Source organism: Sceloporus occidentalis, unplaced genomic scaffold (assembly GCF_023333645.1).
Source record: "Sceloporus occidentalis isolate IW3139 unplaced genomic scaffold, rSceOcc1.0.p SCAF_3, whole genome shotgun sequence".
Classification (NCBI taxonomy): Eukaryota; Metazoa; Chordata; class Lepidosauria; order Squamata; family Phrynosomatidae; genus Sceloporus; species Sceloporus occidentalis.
In genome coordinates, this window is record NW_028316983.1 from 216,246,761 (window position 1) to 216,268,438 (window position 21,678).

At 39.0% G+C, this 21,678-nt stretch overlaps 1 protein-coding gene across 2 annotated transcripts in view; it reads left to right on the plus strand.

Annotated features, from left to right (window-relative positions):
- LOC149317482 (N-terminal EF-hand calcium-binding protein 1-like) overlaps positions 1-21,678 on the plus strand; it is a 58,375-nt gene that overhangs the window by 25,620 nt on the left and 11,077 nt on the right. For both annotated transcript variants that reach the window (XM_089518918.1, XM_089518919.1), the window contains exons 5-9: positions 5,531-5,628; positions 14,975-15,111; positions 16,168-16,280; positions 17,372-17,448; positions 19,844-19,897. In XM_089518918.1, coding sequence (XP_089375044.1) covers positions 5,531-5,628; positions 14,975-15,111; positions 16,168-16,280; positions 17,372-17,448; positions 19,844-19,897 — 479 coding nt within the window. The remainder of the gene's footprint in view (positions 1-5,530; positions 5,629-14,974; positions 15,112-16,167; positions 16,281-17,371; positions 17,449-19,843; positions 19,898-21,678) is intronic.

Sequence of the window (21,678 nt, forward strand, 5' to 3'; positions counted from 1 at the left end):
GGAAAGCAAGCAGGCGAGCGACTGCAGTGAGGGAAGGGGGGTGTGTGAGAGAGAGAGGGGGGAAAGGAGGAGGGAGGGAAGAAGGAGGGATCGGGAGGAAGGCAGGGAGAAAGAGAAATGAGGAGAGATGAGCCTTGCAAGTTACATCCCAAAACTCCTTTGCAAGGCTGGGAAGAAGGAGGAGCTCCATGCAGGTCTCTTCAAGCCGAAGAAAAGCAAGTTGCCAGGGAGGGGACTGGGCCAAGGGCAGAGCCCCGGCAGCCATAGCAGCTCTTTAAACCGGTTAGAAAAGAAGAGTCCTCTGCTGTCATCCCAATTCCCCATTTTGGCTGCTTGTCAGCCTTTTGCCTCCTGTGTGTGTGCACATGTAATGTGTGCCTTCATAGAATCATAGAATCATAGAGTTGGAAGAGACCACAAGGGCCATCCAGTCCAACCCCATTCTGCCATGCAGGAAATCACAATCAAAGCATCCCCAACAGATGGCCATCCAGCCTCTGCTTAAAGACCTCCAAGGAAGGAGACTCCACTATACTCTGAGGAAAGAGTGTGTTCCACTGTCGAACAGCCCTTACTCTCAGGAAGTTCCTCCTAATGTTGAGGTGGAGTCTCTTTTCCTGGAGCTTGCATCCGTTGCTCCGGGTCCTAGTCTCTGGAGCAGCAGAAAATAAGCTTGCTCCCTCATCAATGTGACATCCCTTCAAATATTTAAACAGGGCTATCATATCACCTCTTAATCTTCTCTTCTCCAGGCTAAACATCCCCAGCTCCTTAAGTCGTTCCTTGTAGGGCATGGTTTCCAGACCTTTCACCATTTTAGTCGCCCTCCTTTGGACACGCTCCTTTTTGAATTGTGGTGCCCAGAACTGGACACAATATTCCAGGTGGGGCCTGTGAGCTTCCCTCCCCGCTTTAATTCTTGTCTGGCTCTTTGCTATGGAATTCTGGGAGTTGTTTGCTTGCTTTTGTGTGTTGCTCCAAACAGAGGAGCTTTTGTGGGTTCCTTCCTGGAGGGAAGGAGGAGAAGGTCCTGGGCATCCTTGCCATCCTTGCCTCCTGCAGGCTGCCAGCACAGGAGCCCCGCTGGACATGACACTAGAGGCCCCCGCAGAAGCAGCCAGACCCTCTCCCTCTTGCTCTCTGCTCTGGCCCCCCTGTTTCCCTCTCTCTTTCTCTCTCTTTCCCTTCTTTCCTCTTCTCTCACTTGTCCCAACTTTCCTCCCTTCCCTCCCTCCTTCTTTCCCCCCTCACACACACACACCTTCCCTCACTGCAGTCGCTCGCCTGCCTGCCTCCCTCCCTGCCTGTCATTCTTTCAGCCAATCAGGAGACGGAGGAATGAGAGAACGGATTTGAGAACAGATAAGAATATCGCACACACCTCTGAAGGTTATCGCATCGCGTTCCGAGAACGTTATTGGAACCCGATTGGAACAGAACACTTTTAACTTTACCGCACGGTTTTGTCCCCATCGGGTTCCCATCGCGTTCTACATACCCCTCAAAGCGTTCCATATGTGTTCCTCAGAGGGAACGGATGAGAAAGTGATCCAAGCTTGTAGAAACGTTTTTAAAACGGTCCAAGAAATGTGAGAGCGGTAATGTAACCGTTCTTACTTCCGTTCTCATGATCTGCCTTGTTTTGATTGGCTGAACGGACTTCCCTCCCTGCATTCCTCCCCATTCCTAGAGCGTCGGTTTTCTTGCTCTCCCTGGGACTCATCGAGTAAAATAAATAGAGAAAAAAAATCAAGCCCCACCATTTGTGAGGGCTATGTATAGATAGATGTGTGTATAATTATGGTTATATATATATGTATATGGAAAACTCTCTCTCTCTCGCTCTGTCTCTATCTCTCTATATATACATATACATACATACGTATATACAACATATATATATATATATAAGAAACATGTGAAATATGTAATAAATAGAAAACATGTTATATACACACACACACACACACACACACATATATATATATAAATGACATCTATATAGATTAGTAATATCAATGTTTGTATATATAGATAACTGGCAATATATATGTATATTTATATATTATATCTATATTACATATATATGTATATGTGTGTATGTGTAATATTATATATATATATATATGTGTGTGTGTGTGTGTGTGTGTGTGTGTGTGTGTGTAATATATATATTATGTATATATAACATATTTATGTGTGAGTGTGTGTGTTTGTCTATATGTGTATATAAAAAATCAAGGCAGTGTTTGAAAACAATTTTTTTCTGGGAAATCCTTTCCTTCTGTGCATGTGGTACTCATGGATAATAATACACTGTATGTCATCTTTATGTATGGTCATATAGATGATTGTAGTAGGTTTTTTTTTTTTTTTTGCATTAATGATTAGTTGTCACAATACATGATGGACGAGATAATAAATAAAACAATGTGGTTGAGGTATCATTTTAGTAATAATGGGCCAAAACTTAGTACTGCAGCAAATAGGTCCAATACGATCAAAAGCTGTATTACTGGTATGTTGTACGTTGTGCGTAAAATATGTAAAGTGTTGATGATTGTTGACTCCTTATAGGAAAGTGAAATTAACTAAATTTATCACAGCAATGCTCAAGATGAATTGTGTGTTAATGGATGGTCATGACCACGGTATTCCCTGATGACATGGATCAGAATACTATGCTTTCATTGTAAAAATGGAGTTTTTTGCATGTCGAGGCAGTAATATAATAATGTAAGGTTGAAAAAACATGAGCCAGCAGAGGCTGGTTACAACAAAATTGTATGGGGACGTTATATTTTGTGTCTTTTTAATTCTTTCTTCACATCCATAATGAAGCATTTTCTAGCATCATGGAGTAGGAAGACTCCACAAGGGCCATCCAGTCCAACACCATGCCATGCAGGAAATCACAATCAAAGCAATCCTGACACATGGCCATCCAGTCTCTGTGGGAAGACAAAAAGAGTTTCTTTGGGCATGCGGAAATTGGATATCCACATTTCATTATCCCAATTTTGGAGGACTTCTGTGCTCCACCAGTTGGAACGCTCGCGGGGTCTCACCCACCAGCGAGGGATGCGAGGCCAGGTGGCCATCCATGCGAGACAACCGATAATATTTACATTTCCACTGCCAGCTAAAATTAACATTTTTCTTAAAGCAGCTTTTCGTCACTTCAAGAGAAATAGAGTTTTTGCAATGTGACTTCTTCTCCTCCGTCTTTGCTCTTCATCAATCTTTATAATACTGCACAGTAGCTCCAAAAACACTTCCTTAGACGCCATCTTTACACCCCACAAAAGGTCACCCGATTCAGTTCCGGGTGAAAAGGAACAGTAGAGTGATTACGTCATCATTACAAGGTCCTCCGAGATAAATACGCATGCGCGAATATTGAAACGTTCTCATACTTATCACGCTTCCTATAAGGACAAATGCGGTAAATTGTGTTCCCGTTACGTTCTTGGAACGCTTTACATTTTCGAATGCGATAATATCCGTTCCCATAACGTTACATCTTGAAACGTTTTCGGAACAGAATAGAAACGTTTCAGGCACTGATGCGATAACCTTCTCTGTTGAAATGTTCTCATCACGTTTCAGCTCTCTGGGAACACATTCATATCTGTACCCTCCTGGAACACATTTGGAATACATTTAAGCGTTCTGAGAACCCGATTGGAACACATACGTGCGGTATACTCAAATGCGTTCCGTTCTCATCACGTGATGAGAACGGTCTCAGAACGCAGTGCGATAATCTCCTCTCTCTCTCTCTCTCTCTCACACACACACACACACGTTAATTATGGCTTTCCCCCCCCAAATCTCTCTGCAGACTAGTAAAAAATGTCTGGATCATTTAACGACTTCATGGATTCTCTGCTAAGCTATTTTCTTTTTAATCTTCAAGAAGTCGTCTCCATAACAAAACTGTTTATGATTTTATATGCTTCATTAGCCTTATTTCTGACTAAGTTTTGATATTTGATTAAAAGGCAAATAATATATTCCAGATTTATTTTTATAAGATGCCTAAATGTTTGTTCAGTGTGGCTGTTTTTATTTCATATTGTCATAGTTTCTGAAAGTTTCTGTCCATGCAGAAGAAGTTGTGCTTCAGTTCTTTCTCTTTGCATAGCATTTGTATTATATGATATACTTATATAGTTAAAAGGGTTTCAGTTGGCAAATGCCATGGTTGATGCCTGGCTTAAGACTGTTTGTTTGTTTGTTTGTTTAACAATTCTTGGGCTCTGAGAAGCATCAGACAGTTGAATCTAGCTTTCACTTTAAGCCCCTACAAAAGTAACAGGTTGCAGGCTGGATGCACTAGCAGCTAGGAGCAGGGTATAGACTATTGACTCCCTCTTGTTACTGTTGTTGTTGTACCATTAATGTACTACCTCTAGTCACAGATAACGATGAGGATTTCCTGCCATGAACAAGCAGGGGACACATTACTATCTTGTCTTTGAGTGAAGATAGTGATGATTCAGTTCCTGAGTCTTCAGGGAGAGGAAGGGTACAGTGAATGGTTGGATTGTGAACCTTGGAGATTCCCACCTACTGGACTAGTAGGCATACAAGCTCCCCTCTGAACCTATGACAAGAAAGAAGAAGTGCAACAGCAACAGCAGACTGTCATAAGTTTATAATTAATGTTACTAAACTTTCTTTGGTATCTCCTCAAGCTACATCTACTTTGCTTTTCCTGTCATATCTGTGTTATCTCTCTGTTTAGTTTTCTTCCTCTTATCTCACTTTCTGTTTCCTCCTTTTGCTTTTGCTGTAATTTAAAGGCGGGTAAAGTGCCTCGTTTATTTAATTTGTATTTTCTAGGTGATCTGTGCAGCAGTTGCTTCATATTTTTGCCTTGTTTTAGACTGGAGAAAAGCCAGGTCTAGTTTTGAAACTGTCCAACCTCTAAAAGGTCAACAGTGGCAAAAACATGGTGAAAATTGTTCCGATCTGCGCCCCAGAGGACACAAGAGGCCTTTAAAAAATAAACATTTGGGAGAGACGTCATGGGAGGCAGTGAAGCCTTCAGAGGTCCAAGGCAAGGCATGTGTTACTCCTGGATCTTTGGAGGTTACCCACCACTCCTGTCACATGTCTACACTTCTGCTTTTGCAAGATCTTGGTGCTGTTTTTAGAAAACAGAATGACCTAAGGAGTCACCCTACTTTACACAGCACTGGACTTGTATCTATACTTCTATTGGAGGAGAGATCCTTATGCTTCCAGTATACATTTATATTACAGTGGGCCTTTTGTATATCCAGGGGATCCTTTTCAGACCCTGAGTATATGGGAAAAACCGTGGGACCTCAAGTCCCATTTATTTCAATAGTGGTGCACTCCCACGTGCCATTTTGTCTCCCCAGGCATGCCATCCATGAGAGCTTAAGTCCGCGTACAGCAAGCCCACATATGGGGTGGGCGGACTGTATTATATTCACAATTTTTAAAATCCCTGACTTCTCCCTACTTTAATTGAATTGTGAAACTATATTTCTTCTAGAATATTTTTCCCAGTACCTTGGAGAGTATGAAGATGTGTTGTCGGCTTTGGAAGATCTCAATGCATCCATACTGAAGGCAATGGACACAACAAAGAAGGTAGAAGAAAGTGTCATTTCTACTATATTACGAAGTTCTGGGTCTGGCGGTGGTTTTTGTTGCTAAGGGATATGGGGACATGCTTTGTGGAAAACATTTGGCCCAGTCTGCATAGAGTCCCCAATGCTGTATATGCTTTCTGATGTAATGAACTACAACTCACACCATGTTCACCTAGCACTGCCCATGTGTGGCTGCAGTAGTGGTCATTGTAGTACAAGCCATATGAAGACTGCCATTTTGGAAGGACTGGTTTAAGAAGAATGGGCCAGTCATGACATAACTGTGACTTGGATTAGAGGCTATGGGCTCTTGGTCTTCCTTTCTGCATTTTCCCTATTCAGAGCCTTTATCAGGCATCCAAGTTTGAGGACTGACAGGTTGAGGAACCCAAAAGTTCCAAAGCAGAGTTGTGCAGATGGGACAGAGTTTGGAACTCAGTACTTCTCTTTGGTATAATTATTTTGTACACTGAATTGAGAAGTCTTTGTATGCTTTAAAAGTTATATAAACACATTTAAAAGTAAATAAGACAATGCTTCTGTTAATTTCAGTTGAATATTGTGTTGTATGCATAACAATTTCAAATGGATTTACCAAAAATTCCACTTATATATTGCTGTACCAGGACCAATTTCTGTCTGTCAGTGGCTAGAAAAAATGATTTGTCCCAGGTGCTTTTCCTTGATGGGGCCTTAAAAATACTCCCATCTGAGACTTTCTGCTAGTCAATGTGTAGTTAGCAGAGTTAGAACAGTGCCATCACTAGGGTTGATGTCACTCCCCCCATTGGTTTCCTCCCATTTCCGCAATGCAGGATCCTTAGTCATGCTTTTTTGCACTAATGTTACTTGTAAATCATAATTCCCATATACCACTGAATGTAATGCTAATAACTGTGACATAAACAACTAGCAAAATTAAAATTATACCTTCAAATTACAATATCATATGCACAACCTAAATGTATTTACATATACATAGTGAAGATTTGATTAAAATTTGATGTTTTTAAAGAAAATGTTAAAATAATAAATAAATAAAAATATATATTTTTAATTTTTTTAAAAAATTTAAATTTTGACATTTGAAATTTTAATTTTAAAAAATTCTGCATCTTCTCCTTTTTCCTCCCACTGAGCTTCACCCCACTCCCACCATCTCTTAAAGCATTTTAAAGGGAAGCAGATGAATGCCACAGCCCATTTCTGCTAAAAAGGTAGGTGTTTGAGGAGGAGTGGTGTCACTCCCCCTTAGCGTGTCACCTGGTGCGGTCCACACACCTCTAGTGACACCACAGGCTTAGAAATTTCCTTTTGTGGACTACAACTCCATACATTTCACAGATGAAAACCAAAGCATGGGTAGTCAAGATGGCAAAAAGCTTTTAATGAGAAAGAACCTACTGCTTTTGCCTGAGCCTACTGGGAAAGGCCAGACTTCACCCACTCCTCTCCTCCTTATTGAATTGAATGCAAATATTTTGCACTTTTAACTCAGTTTACTGAAACTGAAGAAAGCCAAACTCAAAGGGGGAAAACAGACAGAAACTCAGACATTTTAAAAGCAGCTGAAAGTGAGACTACAGAGCATAGGTTGCCTGTTCAGTATTGTCCTGAGATTTCCAGGCTAAACCTGAAATCTAGGGAAAGCCCCTGGTAATGCCATTAACCATTATGTACCAACCAGAGTTGCTTATAGCTCGTAATTCAAGCACATTTTCCGGTTTGAAATCAAGATAGAAATCTTAGCTAAAGGGGCTGCTCTCAGATCAAGGTGAAATGAGGGAATTATTCCTCATTTACTTTGGGAAATGGGACAAGGAAGATTTAACCTGACTTACTTGCTTCTAGCCAGAAGATAGATGCAGAGCAAAGAGGAGGGTGAGAACTGAATAAGCAGCAATGAAGCTTTTACAGTTTTCTTCTGCTATTTGTTTGTTGACAAATGGTTGGGAGAATTACACGGAAGTCCACATAAGTATTCGGCACAAAAATATTCCCGTATTCCCACAGAAAATGATGGAAATTTTCTTCTTTGCATGCCAGAACAAAACAGGTAAAACATACGTGGTTATGCTTACTGCCAAGGAAGATAGGATGCTAAACATGGCTTTGTCCATTGCACCATGATTTAAATAAATATCTAGATACAGTTTCCACCGAATGATTTTCTCCTGATTTGTATATACAGAACTTTAGGCTTTCCTTTAAAATTATTTCACTTTTAAAATGCTTCGTGGTTTAATATTGTGTTAGAGTATTTAAAATGTTTTAAAATGTTTTGCATTTTAAATTGCTTAAACAAAAGTTTTAGTAAGCCACCCAGAGATCTTATGATATAGAATGTAATATAAATATTTTAATAGATAAATAAGGGTAATTCCACTGATGGAACTCCTTTTGTCAACAGAACCAGGTAAGGGACAATCTCGTCTCCTTACTGTGGCTCACTATGCACCTTCAAAACCAAATCTAGAGAGCTTTGGGAATTCCCCAGAACTGGTTTTTTGGCAGAAAGGGGAGCTGCAAGGGAAGGTAGATGTGTGAGGCCAAGAACAATTTTGATAGGGAATAAAGACATTAATGGCTAAGGACACAAACTAAGGCCTTATTATAAAAATTCCATTAACAATGAAAAGCTCTCTAAGCATGCTAAGCCAGCACTGAACTAAGCTAGTTTCATTGTTGGTAGTAGAGAAAGAATAAGGAGATGGGAAAAGGTAGAATAATCCCTAACAGTATCTGTTTATATCTTGGAGATGTTAGGATAGATAGATAAGAGATGTGAAGAGTCTGAGTCACTGAAAACTTTGTAACCCTATTACTGCTGCTCTCTCTCAGACATCTCTAATGCTTTATGTGCTAAGTATTATAGAATTTCCAACAGAGGTGGGGAGGGAAAAGAATGGTCACACTGACAGTCAAGTCCCAGGGTAACACTGGTTTTAGGGCAGAGCTTAAATTCTGTGACACCAGCACTTGATCCTTTATAACATTCAGGTCTCAGGGAAGAAGTAATCCATAATTTACAATCTTTAGTTACCTGAGAGGGAAACACTCTTTGAAAATCCTTCTGGACACTGTCAGCAAGTACCTAATGCACGTTTTCCTTTATTATTATTATCATTTCCTAGACATGTTGCATGGTCCAAAATAGTCTTTGACACATGGCAAACCACTTTGCTATCCCAAGGGGGGGGGGGTATGATCATTTTTTAAAAGTAAGAAATTTATTTGTTAAACAATGTATCCTAGGCTGACACATATCTTTTCTGCCTTATACCTGCTCTGAAAAGGAATTTCTTCCTGAATATTCACTGAAATGTTATATAAGATATGATACAAGACCACATAACACAAACTCCCTTTTATCCAGTATGACACAGGGAGGTCATAAGGGGAACCCCAACAGTCAGTAGCTAGCAAAGATGTAATGTTTTATAAGAGTTTTAAAATTTTAAAATGTAATGTTTTTAACGTTTTTAAATTGTTTGTTTTTTTAATTTTTTAATTTTTAATGCTTTGTATTGTTTTAACTTGGACCATTTTCAATTTTGTTTAGTCACTTTGATTCCCTATATGGGGAGGAAGGCAGGAAATAAATAAACAAATAAATGAATGACTAAATAAATAAAGTGTCCTATACAAATAGACATTCAACTAGAGGTTAGAAGACTTAGGTTTTTAGCTTTAGATCCCAGAATCCTATAAGTGGCTGGGGGATTCTAGGATCTCTGAAATGCTAAGTTCAACACTTGTCAAAACAAGAAACCAGGGAGTAAATTTTTGATTAATATTTTCTCTCACATGAAAGTAAAGAAAGATAACATGATGCTCACAGAAAAGATGTTTTTTAACTCTGCTTGCTAAACTGAATTTGTCTATTAGCTATGTACATGTGGACATGACTAGCCACCTCCAGTGGAATTGGAGTGGGATAAAGAAATGCTATGAAATGCCAGGCTTCTTGGTATACAACATCTTTGTATCTCATTTTGTCTTTAACTTTAACTTGACTCCTGTATTTTATAGCTTTGCTTCTCAATAGCCTGATCACATGAGGTGGTTTGGTAAAATTGAAGCATGATTCAGTACTTCAGAAGTGGGGTCATCTTTTACTATTAAGGATGAAGAAATGGTTGTAATGTGTGGCAGATATCAAGGAACGCAGGGTGGTGTCTAGATGTTCAAGGACAGCAGCCTGTTATGGTTTCAGTTAGCTAGCCTATTGCCCTCAGGAGCAGAGGAGGATCCTATCCTATCACTTACGTAGTACGTAGTAAGATTCTGGAGATAATCCAATATCTGTGTGAAAAGGAGAGGACATCATGCCCTTTGACTCAGCTAGGAAAAGGTTGTGGCATGTACCAGCCTGACTGAAGAAGCATGGACTGGAAATGCCTACTTCCCAAGAAATGCTGCTCTTGCTTTCTGGTGGAAGGTGTACTAACCTTTTACACACCTTACACACGTCTTTCTTCATTGGTTTAGAAAAACCATATGTGCCTCATATTTCACTGTAAGTGAAATTTGGTGACAGTTCAAGGAAGTTTAAAACTAGGGATGCAATCAAAACTCTTTTTGTTTCCTGCAGAATTCATGAGATGCTCTTCCCATGCAGGAACCTCAAAATCCTAGGCCAATTCACTTTTCAGTGGCATCCCTGTGGTGATTCTAACATATCTTCTTATCTGGTCATACATTGTGCATTGTGCCTTCAAGTCATTTCTGACTTATGGTGACCCCCTATCATGGGGTTTTCTTGGCAAGATCTGTTCTAAGGAGGTTTGCCATTGCCTTTCCCTGAGGCTGAGAGCACGTGACTTGACCAAAGTCATCCAGTGGATTTCCATGTCTGGGCGGGAATTGAACCCTGGTCTCCAGAGTTGTAGTCTAATGCTCAAACCACGGTGCCACATTTTAGTACAAATATTGAGTGTTCTGATACATTTCATGCAATTTCACAGAAGGAAAACAAGTGGGAATGTAAAAATGGATGGATGAAATGGATGAAAGTTAACTGTTTCCCGCCTCTCCAAAGACTGAGGCGGGATTACAACAATAAAATAATACAAGGTAATACAAATAATACAGAATACTAATACAATCAATAAAACACTAATATTGAATTTACCAATTCCTATTAGTTCTCTAAAATCAGTTAGAATACTAGAGACACATTATAAAAGTAGGTTTTGGTAATGCCTTATTGTGTCACCAAGGCAGAACATGCAAGGTAAAGAAAGTCTAAGGTGTTTGTAGTAGACTGTGTTGTGAGAAGAAGGAGATAAGAAGAAATGTTGCATATAATCCCCATTACTTTTCTCCTGGAGATCAGTGGCTATGAGTCACTTCTGTTGCAAAAGGGAACTGTGACTGGTGTAACAATTGGCTTCAGAAAGGTTTTTCTTGCATTGTCAGGTTACAATTTTTCTGATCAAAGTAGGAAAGCTGTGTTTTTAGTGACCTCTCTGTCTGATGTACCCAAACAAAGTATTCAAATGCTTCTCATTATCTTTTTCTATCACATTTTTTGAGTTAGGTTATTTTATCTATCTCTTTATTCTCCAGCATAAAACTTTAGAAGCCATGCAAAATTGCTTCCCATAACCATCAAACAAAAGTCCATCTCACTCTGCATACTGCAGTTTTGTTTGCTACAGCTATATTGAAGTTTTCCTGCCATAAACATGATTTGTTACTTATTTCTTTTGCACTTATGGAACACCTGATGACCATAATTCTCTGTACAGCAATTTTTAAAGAATGGCATACAAACAATAAAATGACTAAAGAGGGCATGTAATAAAGCAAGCAGGAAAGAGCATTTAGTTACATAAGGTCTCCATATATAGTTAGCTATCCTTTATAGTTGCAGTCTTTTTAAAGTAAAATTATTTTTCAATTTCTTGAAACTATGGTTACTTTTAAACAAACTATTTGAATGTGAATAGCATGTGGCACAACACACACCCAAGACATTAAAAATGAGCACACACAGAGGATACAGATTTTTAAAATCCATAGAATTAACCAGTAACTAATAAGTGAATTCTGTAACAATATATCCAGACCCTACTCCCACCCCAGCAGTTATATTAAAAAATAATGCATAGATATTTTTTTAAAGACAGATTACCCTGAAATGTTGGTTTTAAAATACAGTCAGCCCTCCGTTTTTGCAGGGGATCCATTCCAGACTCACCAGTGAAAATGGAATTCTGCCCATATTGAAGCCCCATAGGCTTAAATGGGGGTGCATGGCCCATTTTAATGCCCACCGTTTGCTCCTCTCAAGTAAGAGAGGGTCACTGATATGAAGTCTGCACAAATGGAGGGGCAACTGTATAGCCCTGTTTTGCCTCAGAATATCCAGCTGGACTGGAAGAGACATCATTTCACTTAACCCATCCTTCTTACACTGCATTTGTAATGTAACTCAGTCCCACCTTTGTTATTCAAAAATCAAACTAATTTTAAGTAATGTAATGTTTAAATCTTTTAATATTTTAAAAGTCTTTTAATGGTTAATACTGACCATTTTCTGAACAGAAAGCATAAAAGTGGATTTTTCTACTCTCCTAAATGCTAATTTTTAAGATTGCAATCCTATAGACACTCTTCCAAGAGTTGGTCCCACTGAAATCAGTGGGCCTTGCCTCATAAAGGTAACTATAGAAGCTATAGAATTAAGAGCTAGTACATCATAATGAACTAAAGTAACTGTTTTAGTTATTCAGATGTTTTAATAACTTTTCAGGAGCATTAGTAGGTCACAACCCTCTTCTTCAGATGTTATGGACAGATCTGAAAGTTCCATATACCCCATAAAATAAATAAACATAGCTCTTCTTACAGTACAATTCTTACAGTAATGTAACTCTGTCAGAACTTTGCTATTGCTTTATTGGCTGAATTTGTTCAGCAGGGGTTTACCCTTGCCTTCATTTGAGGCTGAGAGAGTATGACTTGCCCAAAGTGACCCAATAGAATTCCGTGGTCAAGCAGGGATTTGAATCCTGGTCCTAGTGTCCAACACTCCGATCACTATATCACACTTGCTCCATTAGTGTTACCTAAAATGTCACTGCCGTTGTCTCTGAGAGACAGTGTTACCCTCCCCCCCCCCCCCCCCCCCCATTATTTGCTGCTGCCCATCGCTGTTTGGCAAATTTAATCTGGCTCCTCAGCAAAAGTCTTAGTTAGGAGACTCTACCAGAAACATAAACCTCTTGCCTCTGGAGCACACATTGCAAACAACATGGAAAGGTAGCTCAAGGTGTGACCACAAAGTATAATGGGTATTCAAACACCTTTTAAACTGGGAGTCTCCTTCTGATAATTTGCTACATGTTAATAAACTCATTTCACGTATCTTTCTTACACTTTGAAAATGTATAATCTATGCATTATACCGGTAGAAAAATTGCCCCAAAGTAGAAGGCTCTTCAGAAGGTAATGCTTTTCACAGATCTTCTCTAGACATTATCTCTAGAAATGCAACCCTCTTCCTGAGAGGAAAGAGGGAAAAAGAGGGAAAATATATTGGAGAAGGTTTTTCATGGATTACAGTCCACTTCCTCAGATGCACTGTAATCTGTGAAAACTCATGATAAAATACATTGGTTCATCTCAAAAATAGCACACAACTTTTTCTTCCCCTTTCTCTCAGTCTTCTAATATGGAAACAGACTAATACATCTCTTTCACAAATGTTCTAGGGATGCTTACAGAATTTGGACCTCTTTGATTATCCATCTCTGAGAAAAATTTTTACAATCTCAAACCTTGTACAGACAAGACAGAGCTTCAGAAAATGCTTATTTTCATTATGCATTTGTTAGAGAAAAAATTACTGTTAACTGCCCTTCAGTTAACCTCATTCAATTCATGGCAACCCTGTGGATGAGACATCCCCAAGCCCCCTTGTCCTCCACTGCTCTTCTCAGGTCCTGCAGGCCTCCCTGATCGAGACTAACCATCTGGCATGTGGTCCTTCTCGCTTTCTACTGCCCTCTACCTTTCCCAGCATCATTGTCTTTTCCAATTATTCATGCCTTCTCATGATGTGACCAAATTATGACAGTCTCAGTTTAGCCATCCCAGCTTCCAGGGAGAGTTCAGCCTTGATCTGTTCTAGGACCCATTTGTTTGCTTTTCCTGGCCATTCACAGTATCCTCAGCACTCTTCTCCAGCACCAGAAAATAATACTGGCAATCAAAGTGGCTCATTTGAAGCAGTCCGATGTCTGCTGAAATTTTGAATTTCACTGCCTGTTCTGAAAACATTCCCATGGGCTTCTCCAGCCTTCTGTCACAGTGAATCAAAGTTTCCAGCAATGAAATTAGATCTGCCAGATACAGCAGCTTTAATCCAATTAGAGGGACCATGTCAAATAATTCTGGGGGAGATAGAAATTAGCTTTATTAGCATAAATGAGATTTGCCGCTTTTAAAAAGGCTGCCACAAATATTTTTCACACAGCTCTGGTGTCAGCTTCAGTGAGATGCCAAAGGAAGTGAGACAGTCTGTCCTGCAAGCACATACTATTTTGATTGGTACTTTCACAGGCTTGACTGATGTCCATGGATGCTAAATAAATGGAGGTGATGACTTTAATGTTTACAGGCAAACAATGAGCATGGATGATTTATGGGGCAGGCTAACAGCTGGGATTTCAACAGCTGCTTGATCTTCTGACAGCAACAGAACAACTAAATAGCATGTATTTCTCACTTAATAAAAGCATTTGATGTGCAATAAATTGTGTCTCCTATTCAGCATTCTCCAGAATGTGGCTTTATAAAGTTATGTCTTCAGTCCAGGGCAAGATAATTTCAAGCAAGTCCAGGGGGGCTATTTCTGACTGTGCACCACTCCCTTGACACACTACTACATTTGTAAAATTCAATAGCAGAGCAGGAAACACCACTGAGCACAAGATTTTCAACTTGCTTTAAAGAGGTTTTCCTGTCAAGTTTCAGTGGCTCAGTTTCTTTGTGGGAAAGTTTGGGGGCCACAAAAAGAGTTTTGTAGTGCCTGCTCCTGCTTTAGACCAGCCTCTAGACCCTGAAAATGTAATGGAGATGAACAACTGTTTGATTTCAGTTGAGTTTTACTATCTCTTCAGTAGGAATATTTATCATGCAAATATAATATAAAAACAACCTGATTTTTTTAAAATGTCCTAAGGCGGGGATGGGGAACATTCAAGCATGGGTCAGATACAACTCACAGGAGAAAGCATGCACAGTGGTGAAATATTAAGCCTTTCTTTCCCATGGATGTCTGTTTCATCATTGTCACTGACATCATCATCATTACTGTCACAATCATAATTTAGACTTATCAGGAGACTTCTAAACTGGAACAGTTTGTGACGCGCTTTTTGCTCAAAGAAACCCTGAATCAGCTCCATTCTCTCCACAACTCTCTGGAGTGTGCCATGGAAACCACAGAAGAACAAACACGTCAAGAAAAGTAAGTAAGATTCTTGTCCCCTCCCTCCTACAAATATTAGTAGTGTTACATCGAGGAACTGCTGCACATTTCTACTCAGTTGTTTTAGGTCTTGCATTTTGAGACCCAGGTGTGTCTGAATCAAAAACAGGCCCCAAGATCTCCATGAGAGCAGCTTAAGAGAGTAGGAAACAGCAGTTATGAAAACACTGTCTCACAACCTAATGGCTCCTTCAGCCACAAAACATTTTTCCAGCTTGAACTGTGTTCAGTAAGTGATGAATGTAAGAAATCTATAGTTGATCTGCTGGATAGGAAGAAATGAACTGTCCAGGCAAAGCTATGTCTTGTTTCCCCTCTCTCCTCCCACAGCACTCACCTTATTCATGTCCACTATCATGGCCATTTAGTGGACAATGGAAAGTGGAGGGTGCTGGCAAAGCATCCAGCTATGTATCTGTAGGTGGATACACAGCCACTATGTCATCCTCTGGGATGTTGGGAGGACTTCCAGGAGGTCCTGGAGAATGCCTTTGGTGTGTAAAGTTAGAAAGAACTGAAAGAGCCCTCTTTCCCATTTCTTTAAATGCAAAGAAATGCTAAACCATCCTACTGTTTAAAAATTTGCAACAAGGAGGGCCACCAGCTTGCACAGTAGTCTGCCAAAATCCTTATTACCAAGAATATCTGCCAATTGCTTAGATGAAATCTTCTTGTGATTTGAATCCATTGGTTCAGATCCCACCTTCTGGAGCAATAGAAAAGACGTTTTCCATCCTCAAATATAAGAGACGCTTCCTATTGATCTTGCTTTTTAAAAAGTATTACCCAGAGGTCTTCCTCTTCCTAGTTTCTGTGCAGTTATTATTACCCTGCCAAAGTTCTCTTCTATTTTCATTCACAATAGTGCAGTGAGTAATATGTTTATGGCAGACCCTCAGGAGTTAGAATGTGAATAAATATTCTGACTTTCAGCATTTCAGTGACTAATGCTAGTATTCAAAGAGAGCTGGAAACAGACCTAGAATGAAGAAACTAGTTCATTCTTTCAAATGTTTTATGTCTGTATTTTTTAAGACAATGGCCAGCAAAGCCAGAGGTGCTCAAAATTCATCAGCCAGGAAAACGTTTAAGTCGAAGACTTCAGAGGAATAACAGTTTTTCTCCAATAAGTCCTCTTCTTAGCCAAGGTAATATAAAGAGAGGTACTGCAATTTACGTTTCCACATTTTAAAATATTTGGATGAAAATTAAGTGCAAACATTCCTTATAACTGCAGCCAACCAAAACAAATTATATATATATTTTTCATGAACAGAATTTGCCTAAATAGAATTAACATTTTGCAAAAATCTGCAGTCAGTTCTGGTTCTCTGACAAGTACACTAGCACTTGGATACCTTTGCCATGTGTATACTTTAATGTTTTAAGGTGTGTCCATTTTAAAATTCTTATATGACCTGCCAGTCTTTGTTCTGTGATGGCCCTTTACTGGATCATCCTTGCAAATTGAATGCTGGTTAAAATGTGGCAGAATAATAGTGTCTAGTGATTTCCATGTTATTGATTCAGATTTTAAAGCAGCTAGGGTACTGATTCTTGTCTGCAAAATTGGATCAGCACCTTTGATAACTCCTTTAAAGTTCAGACTAAAGCTTGGTCTTTGTGCAATGAAATGTGTATTTCATTTATTTTAAAAATGGAACCATAACTGCAGGAGGGCAGTATCAGAATAGGGCCTGGACAGCACAGATGTGGAGAGATTTTAACTCTTTCTCTTCACACTGGTTCCATTTTTAAAATAAATTAAACACACATTTCATTGCACAAAGACCACACACGTTACTTACAGTCTCATGTATGGGAATGAGATTTCATCCTGCATTCTAACAACATTGTGTCTTTGAAGATCTTGCCAAGAGCAACACAATTAACTTCAATCAGACTTGTGGGTGGGCATAACTAGGATCAAGATAGCAGCCTTTGGTATGTATGGGAACACTTAGGACTGTACAGTATCAATCTATATTTGATCCTATTTGAAAAATGTATTTGTTCTACACTTTTGTCTGTATGTTACTATGTTCATCTTGAAATACCACATGAACTTGCAAGAAAATTGCAAGAAAATGTCCAGAGGAGTATCCACCACCAGATTAAATGTGTTTGAATAGTCTTAACATACAGTAAATGCAAGTATGCTCATTAAAACAAACAGATAAATAAATGTACTTTTAGCTTTCATTAGTGTTTTAAACTCCATGGTATATGTGTTCCAAAGGCTGGCTGGAGGAAGACAACCAATGGATGACCCAAATAGACAGACTTCAGAAACTGATTGACAGGCTGGAACAGAAGGTGTGCATTATGCTATAAAGATCTCAGCATTTCCCCTGCATTACATTCCCCTTCACTTCATGCCCTCCTTCACTTTTCTCTAATTGCCTGTGAAATTTTCTTTGCTATGAAGACAGAAGTTGATAAGAGAGAAATATGCTTTTTCCAGAACCTCTTCAAACCTAAATGTCTTAAGTGTGCAAAAGGTAGGATATGCTCCCCTTCTCCATCACCATAACATGACTGGTTATTTCCCTTCCCACTCCCAATATCCAAAGGTACTGGGAACTTTACCATGTCAATGACAACCATGAAATTCTGCCAATAATTTACATGGAATAAATCTCACCATTCTTTGAAATGCTTTCACTGATATCAATGCTGTTGAATTATTTATTTTTCTGTTACAACAACCTAGTAATCCAATATTGTTATATACTGTGTATAAATGTAAATATCTATGTAAGTATGTTAAGCAATCCATTTAGCACTTCTTTGAAGCTGCTATATTGTATAAGGCCCACAGTAAAGAGGATTTCAGACATTTATGTTATTCCTGCAGTCACAATCCTTTCATTGCTTTTTATCACATGGTAACTTTATAAGAAGAGCCAGCATGGCATAGTGGTTTGTGTGCCCTATGAGGAACAACTTAGGGAGCTGGGGATGTTTAGCCTGGAGAAGAGAAGATTAAGAGGTGATATGATAGCACTGTTTAAATATTTGAAGGGATGTCATACTGAGGAGGGAGCAAGCTTGTTTTCTGCTGCTCCAGAGTCTAGGATCCGGAACAATGGATGCAAGCTACAAGAAAAGAGATTCCATCTCAACATTAGGTAGAACTTCCTAACAGTAAGGGCTGTCCGACAGTGGAACACACTCCCTCGGAGTGTAGTGGAGTCTCCTTCCTTAGAGGTCTTTAAACAGAGGCTGGATGGCCATCTGTTGGGGATGCTTTGATTTGGATTTCCTGCATGGCAGGGGGTTGGACTGGATGGCCCCTGCGGTCTCTTCCAACACTATTATTCTATGATTCTATGAAGACAAGGGTTAGAATCCCTGCTCAGCCATGGAAACCCACTGGGAAAGCTTGGGCAAGTCACACTCTCTAGCCTCAGAGGAAGGCAAAGGCAAGCCCCCTATGATCAAACCTTGCCAAGAAAACCCTGTAATAAGTTTGCCTTGGGGTTGCCATAAGTCAGAAATGACTTGAAGGCACAACAACAATAAAACTTTATAACATAAAGGCTTTTTGTCATCACATAATTACACATTAGTCGGTTATAACTGATTCCTTCTCTCAAAGCTACTACTTTTGGAAATTCTATTTTCATCCTTGCACATGTGTCTAATATTTTGATTCCATATGTCTAAACCATTCTATAAATCACTGCACAAGCTACTCCACAGACTTTTGTACCAGTTGCTCAATATGCTGATGAAACAAACAATTTCATAAACTGATCCCATAAACCATCATAAAAGTTGTTGTACAAGCTGTTCTATAAGCCATTGCACAAATCCATTACAACTTTATTGGGCTAGATGTGCTAGTTGTTCTATCATCAAATGTACTAATGAAGCAGCACCTCTTATACTTTTTGCTGCAGCATAATATTAGATTTATTATTATTATTATTATTATTATTATTATTATTATTATTAGCTCATCTCACTCACAGTGAGATTACACCAGAAGAATGGATGTTTTTATAGTGCCATCTGAAACCAGCCTTCTAAAGTAAGCCCAACCTAGTGAGATATATTGCTTCTTAGGGAAAAACCATGATATTGTAGAGATCGTTATGCTTATTTTCAGCCCCTATATCTGAAAGGGCAAATTTAGAGTTATGATTTCCAAAAATACCAAGCACTGCAAATCCTAGTTTAGTGTAGTCAACTGAAATTGCTCTTGTGAAGAAGGCAGCATACAAATGAAAGAAATAAAATATAAATAATGTTCTAACAAATGTACGTACATGTTTGAAAACTGAGATGAAACATTTATTTCTACAAATATTCCTGCTTTTCCCCTTCCCCTTCTAAAAAGGTATGGCTATAGAAATACACAGAACTAGCTAATCTACTTCCAGAACATGCTTTCCTCCTTGATAAAATGTAGAGTTCTGCTACTGATTCAAAGGTTAATTTTAATCCACGTGCAGCACATACAATTAATTGCATGGAAAAGTAGATTAGGAATGAATGACATTTCTCAGAACACCTCTTCCAAAATACAAGATCATACTTATCTCCTCAAATTCTACATTCTATTCAATTTTAACATTAGCCCCTAATAAAATTGACTGTTGCCATGTTTTTGCTTTTTCTTTTAAATCCAAGTACCATTATAGCATCACTAATGGCCAGTCTTTTGTGTTTTTTTCTTGTCTTTCCACCTTTGCGTGTTGACAAGGATGTAAAGCTTGAGCCACTGGAAGAAGAGATATCAGAAGGAGACACTAAATCTGTAAGTGTTCCTCTCATTGTGAATTAATATACAGCTCTGCATCACATCCATAATTATTGAAAATGACAAGGAACTATTTGTTGGTAATGGATTGGGTGTGGTTGAACATATTGAAGCTTACTACAGGCAACCCAAAGGTGCTCCTTGTAAACTGCAAGGCAAGTTAAGGCAGGTTAAGGAACAGGGATATAGCCTGTGCTAGATAGCATTGCACTCCTCCTGAAATCTGAAGTTTGCATTTTGGGCATACTCCTGAACTCAGAATGGAGTCAGAATGCCTAGGCTTTGACTGTGGCCAGAAGTACATTTACACAGTTGAAACTGATGTGTCCTCTGTGCCCATTCATGAAGATGCAAGATCTGACTTTTGTGACACATGCCTTGATCCCATCCTGTTCAGTTTCCTGTAACACACTCTGCATGAGGCTGCCTTTAGGAACTGTTTGGAAAGTTCAGCGGGTCCAAAGTACTGCAGCCAGGATGTTGACTGGGGCTGGTTAGAGGGATGTTATGACTCACACACCCACAAACAAATTCACTGGCTGCTAGATTGTTTCCAAGCACAATTCAAAGTGCAGGTTTTGATCTTTAAAGAGCATCTTAGATTCAGGAAAACTATACATCCCTATACAAGAAAGCTCAAATTTTAAGTTCTGCCGGGGAGGGCTTTCTCTGATCTCCCCACCTTCATAGGCATGTTTGATGAGGACACAGGAAAGAACCATCTCAGTGTCTGCTCCCAGGGAGTGGAGCTGTCTTCCTGGAAAGTCTTGTTGTATTCCTTTCTGCTCTCTTTCTGCCAGCAGGTGAAGACCTTTTTTTTTCAGACAGAACTTAGAGACATTATTATGCAATGTGTGGTGATGTGCTGTGTTTTTATCCTTTATTAGTATTTATGTTTTAAATGTGTTTTTAATTGTTTTGAATCATTTTTAAATGTTTAATTTTTTAAATGATTACTTTTTTAATTATGTTTCTCCTTGTAAAATTAGATTTTAACTGAATCTTGTGTTGAATTATTGTAAGTCTCTTTGGGTGCCATCCCAGGAAAAAGGTGGGCTATATGTTCATTAAATAAAATTTCATAATATGCAGTAAAGTATGAGTATGCAACTAAAATTTCATATCAAAGGTTAAAAGCTTTTGCATATATACTGTATGTACACACTAAGATTTACCAATCACATTTTGGTCCTTTCATCATTAATCTAAAATACAGTGGATTCCACTGGGGTTCGATTCCAGGATCCCCCATAGATAACAAAATCTGTGGATGCTCAATCCCATTAAATATAATGGCATAACAAAATGCTGTCCCTTATATAAAATGGAAAATCAAACCTTACTATTTGGAATTTATACTTTTTAAAACTATTTTCAAACTGTGGATTCTTGAATCCATGGATAAAAAATCCATGGATAAGAAGGGCCAACTGTGCCTTTAAAATTATTTAGTGTTTGCACAAAACAGCACTGTTGCACTTTAGGCTTACCTGCACAAAGACCGATGACTCCATAACATACCAGAGCTTGGAAGACAGTCGTGAAACTACAATGGCTCCTTGTGCTATTCTCCTCACTTTAAGACCGAAAGCACACCACAAACACACTAGGATTTATTTAGGCATCTGTCTTGGTGTATGCGAAAGACAGACCCTCCTTTGAGCTACATCCTTGCAGTAATGCTTCTCTAACCCACCCAAGATTATTTCAATCCCAGAAACGTAACTACAGGAAAGCAAACATGATCTGGGAGTCTTTTCTTTGATGTTCCCTTGTAA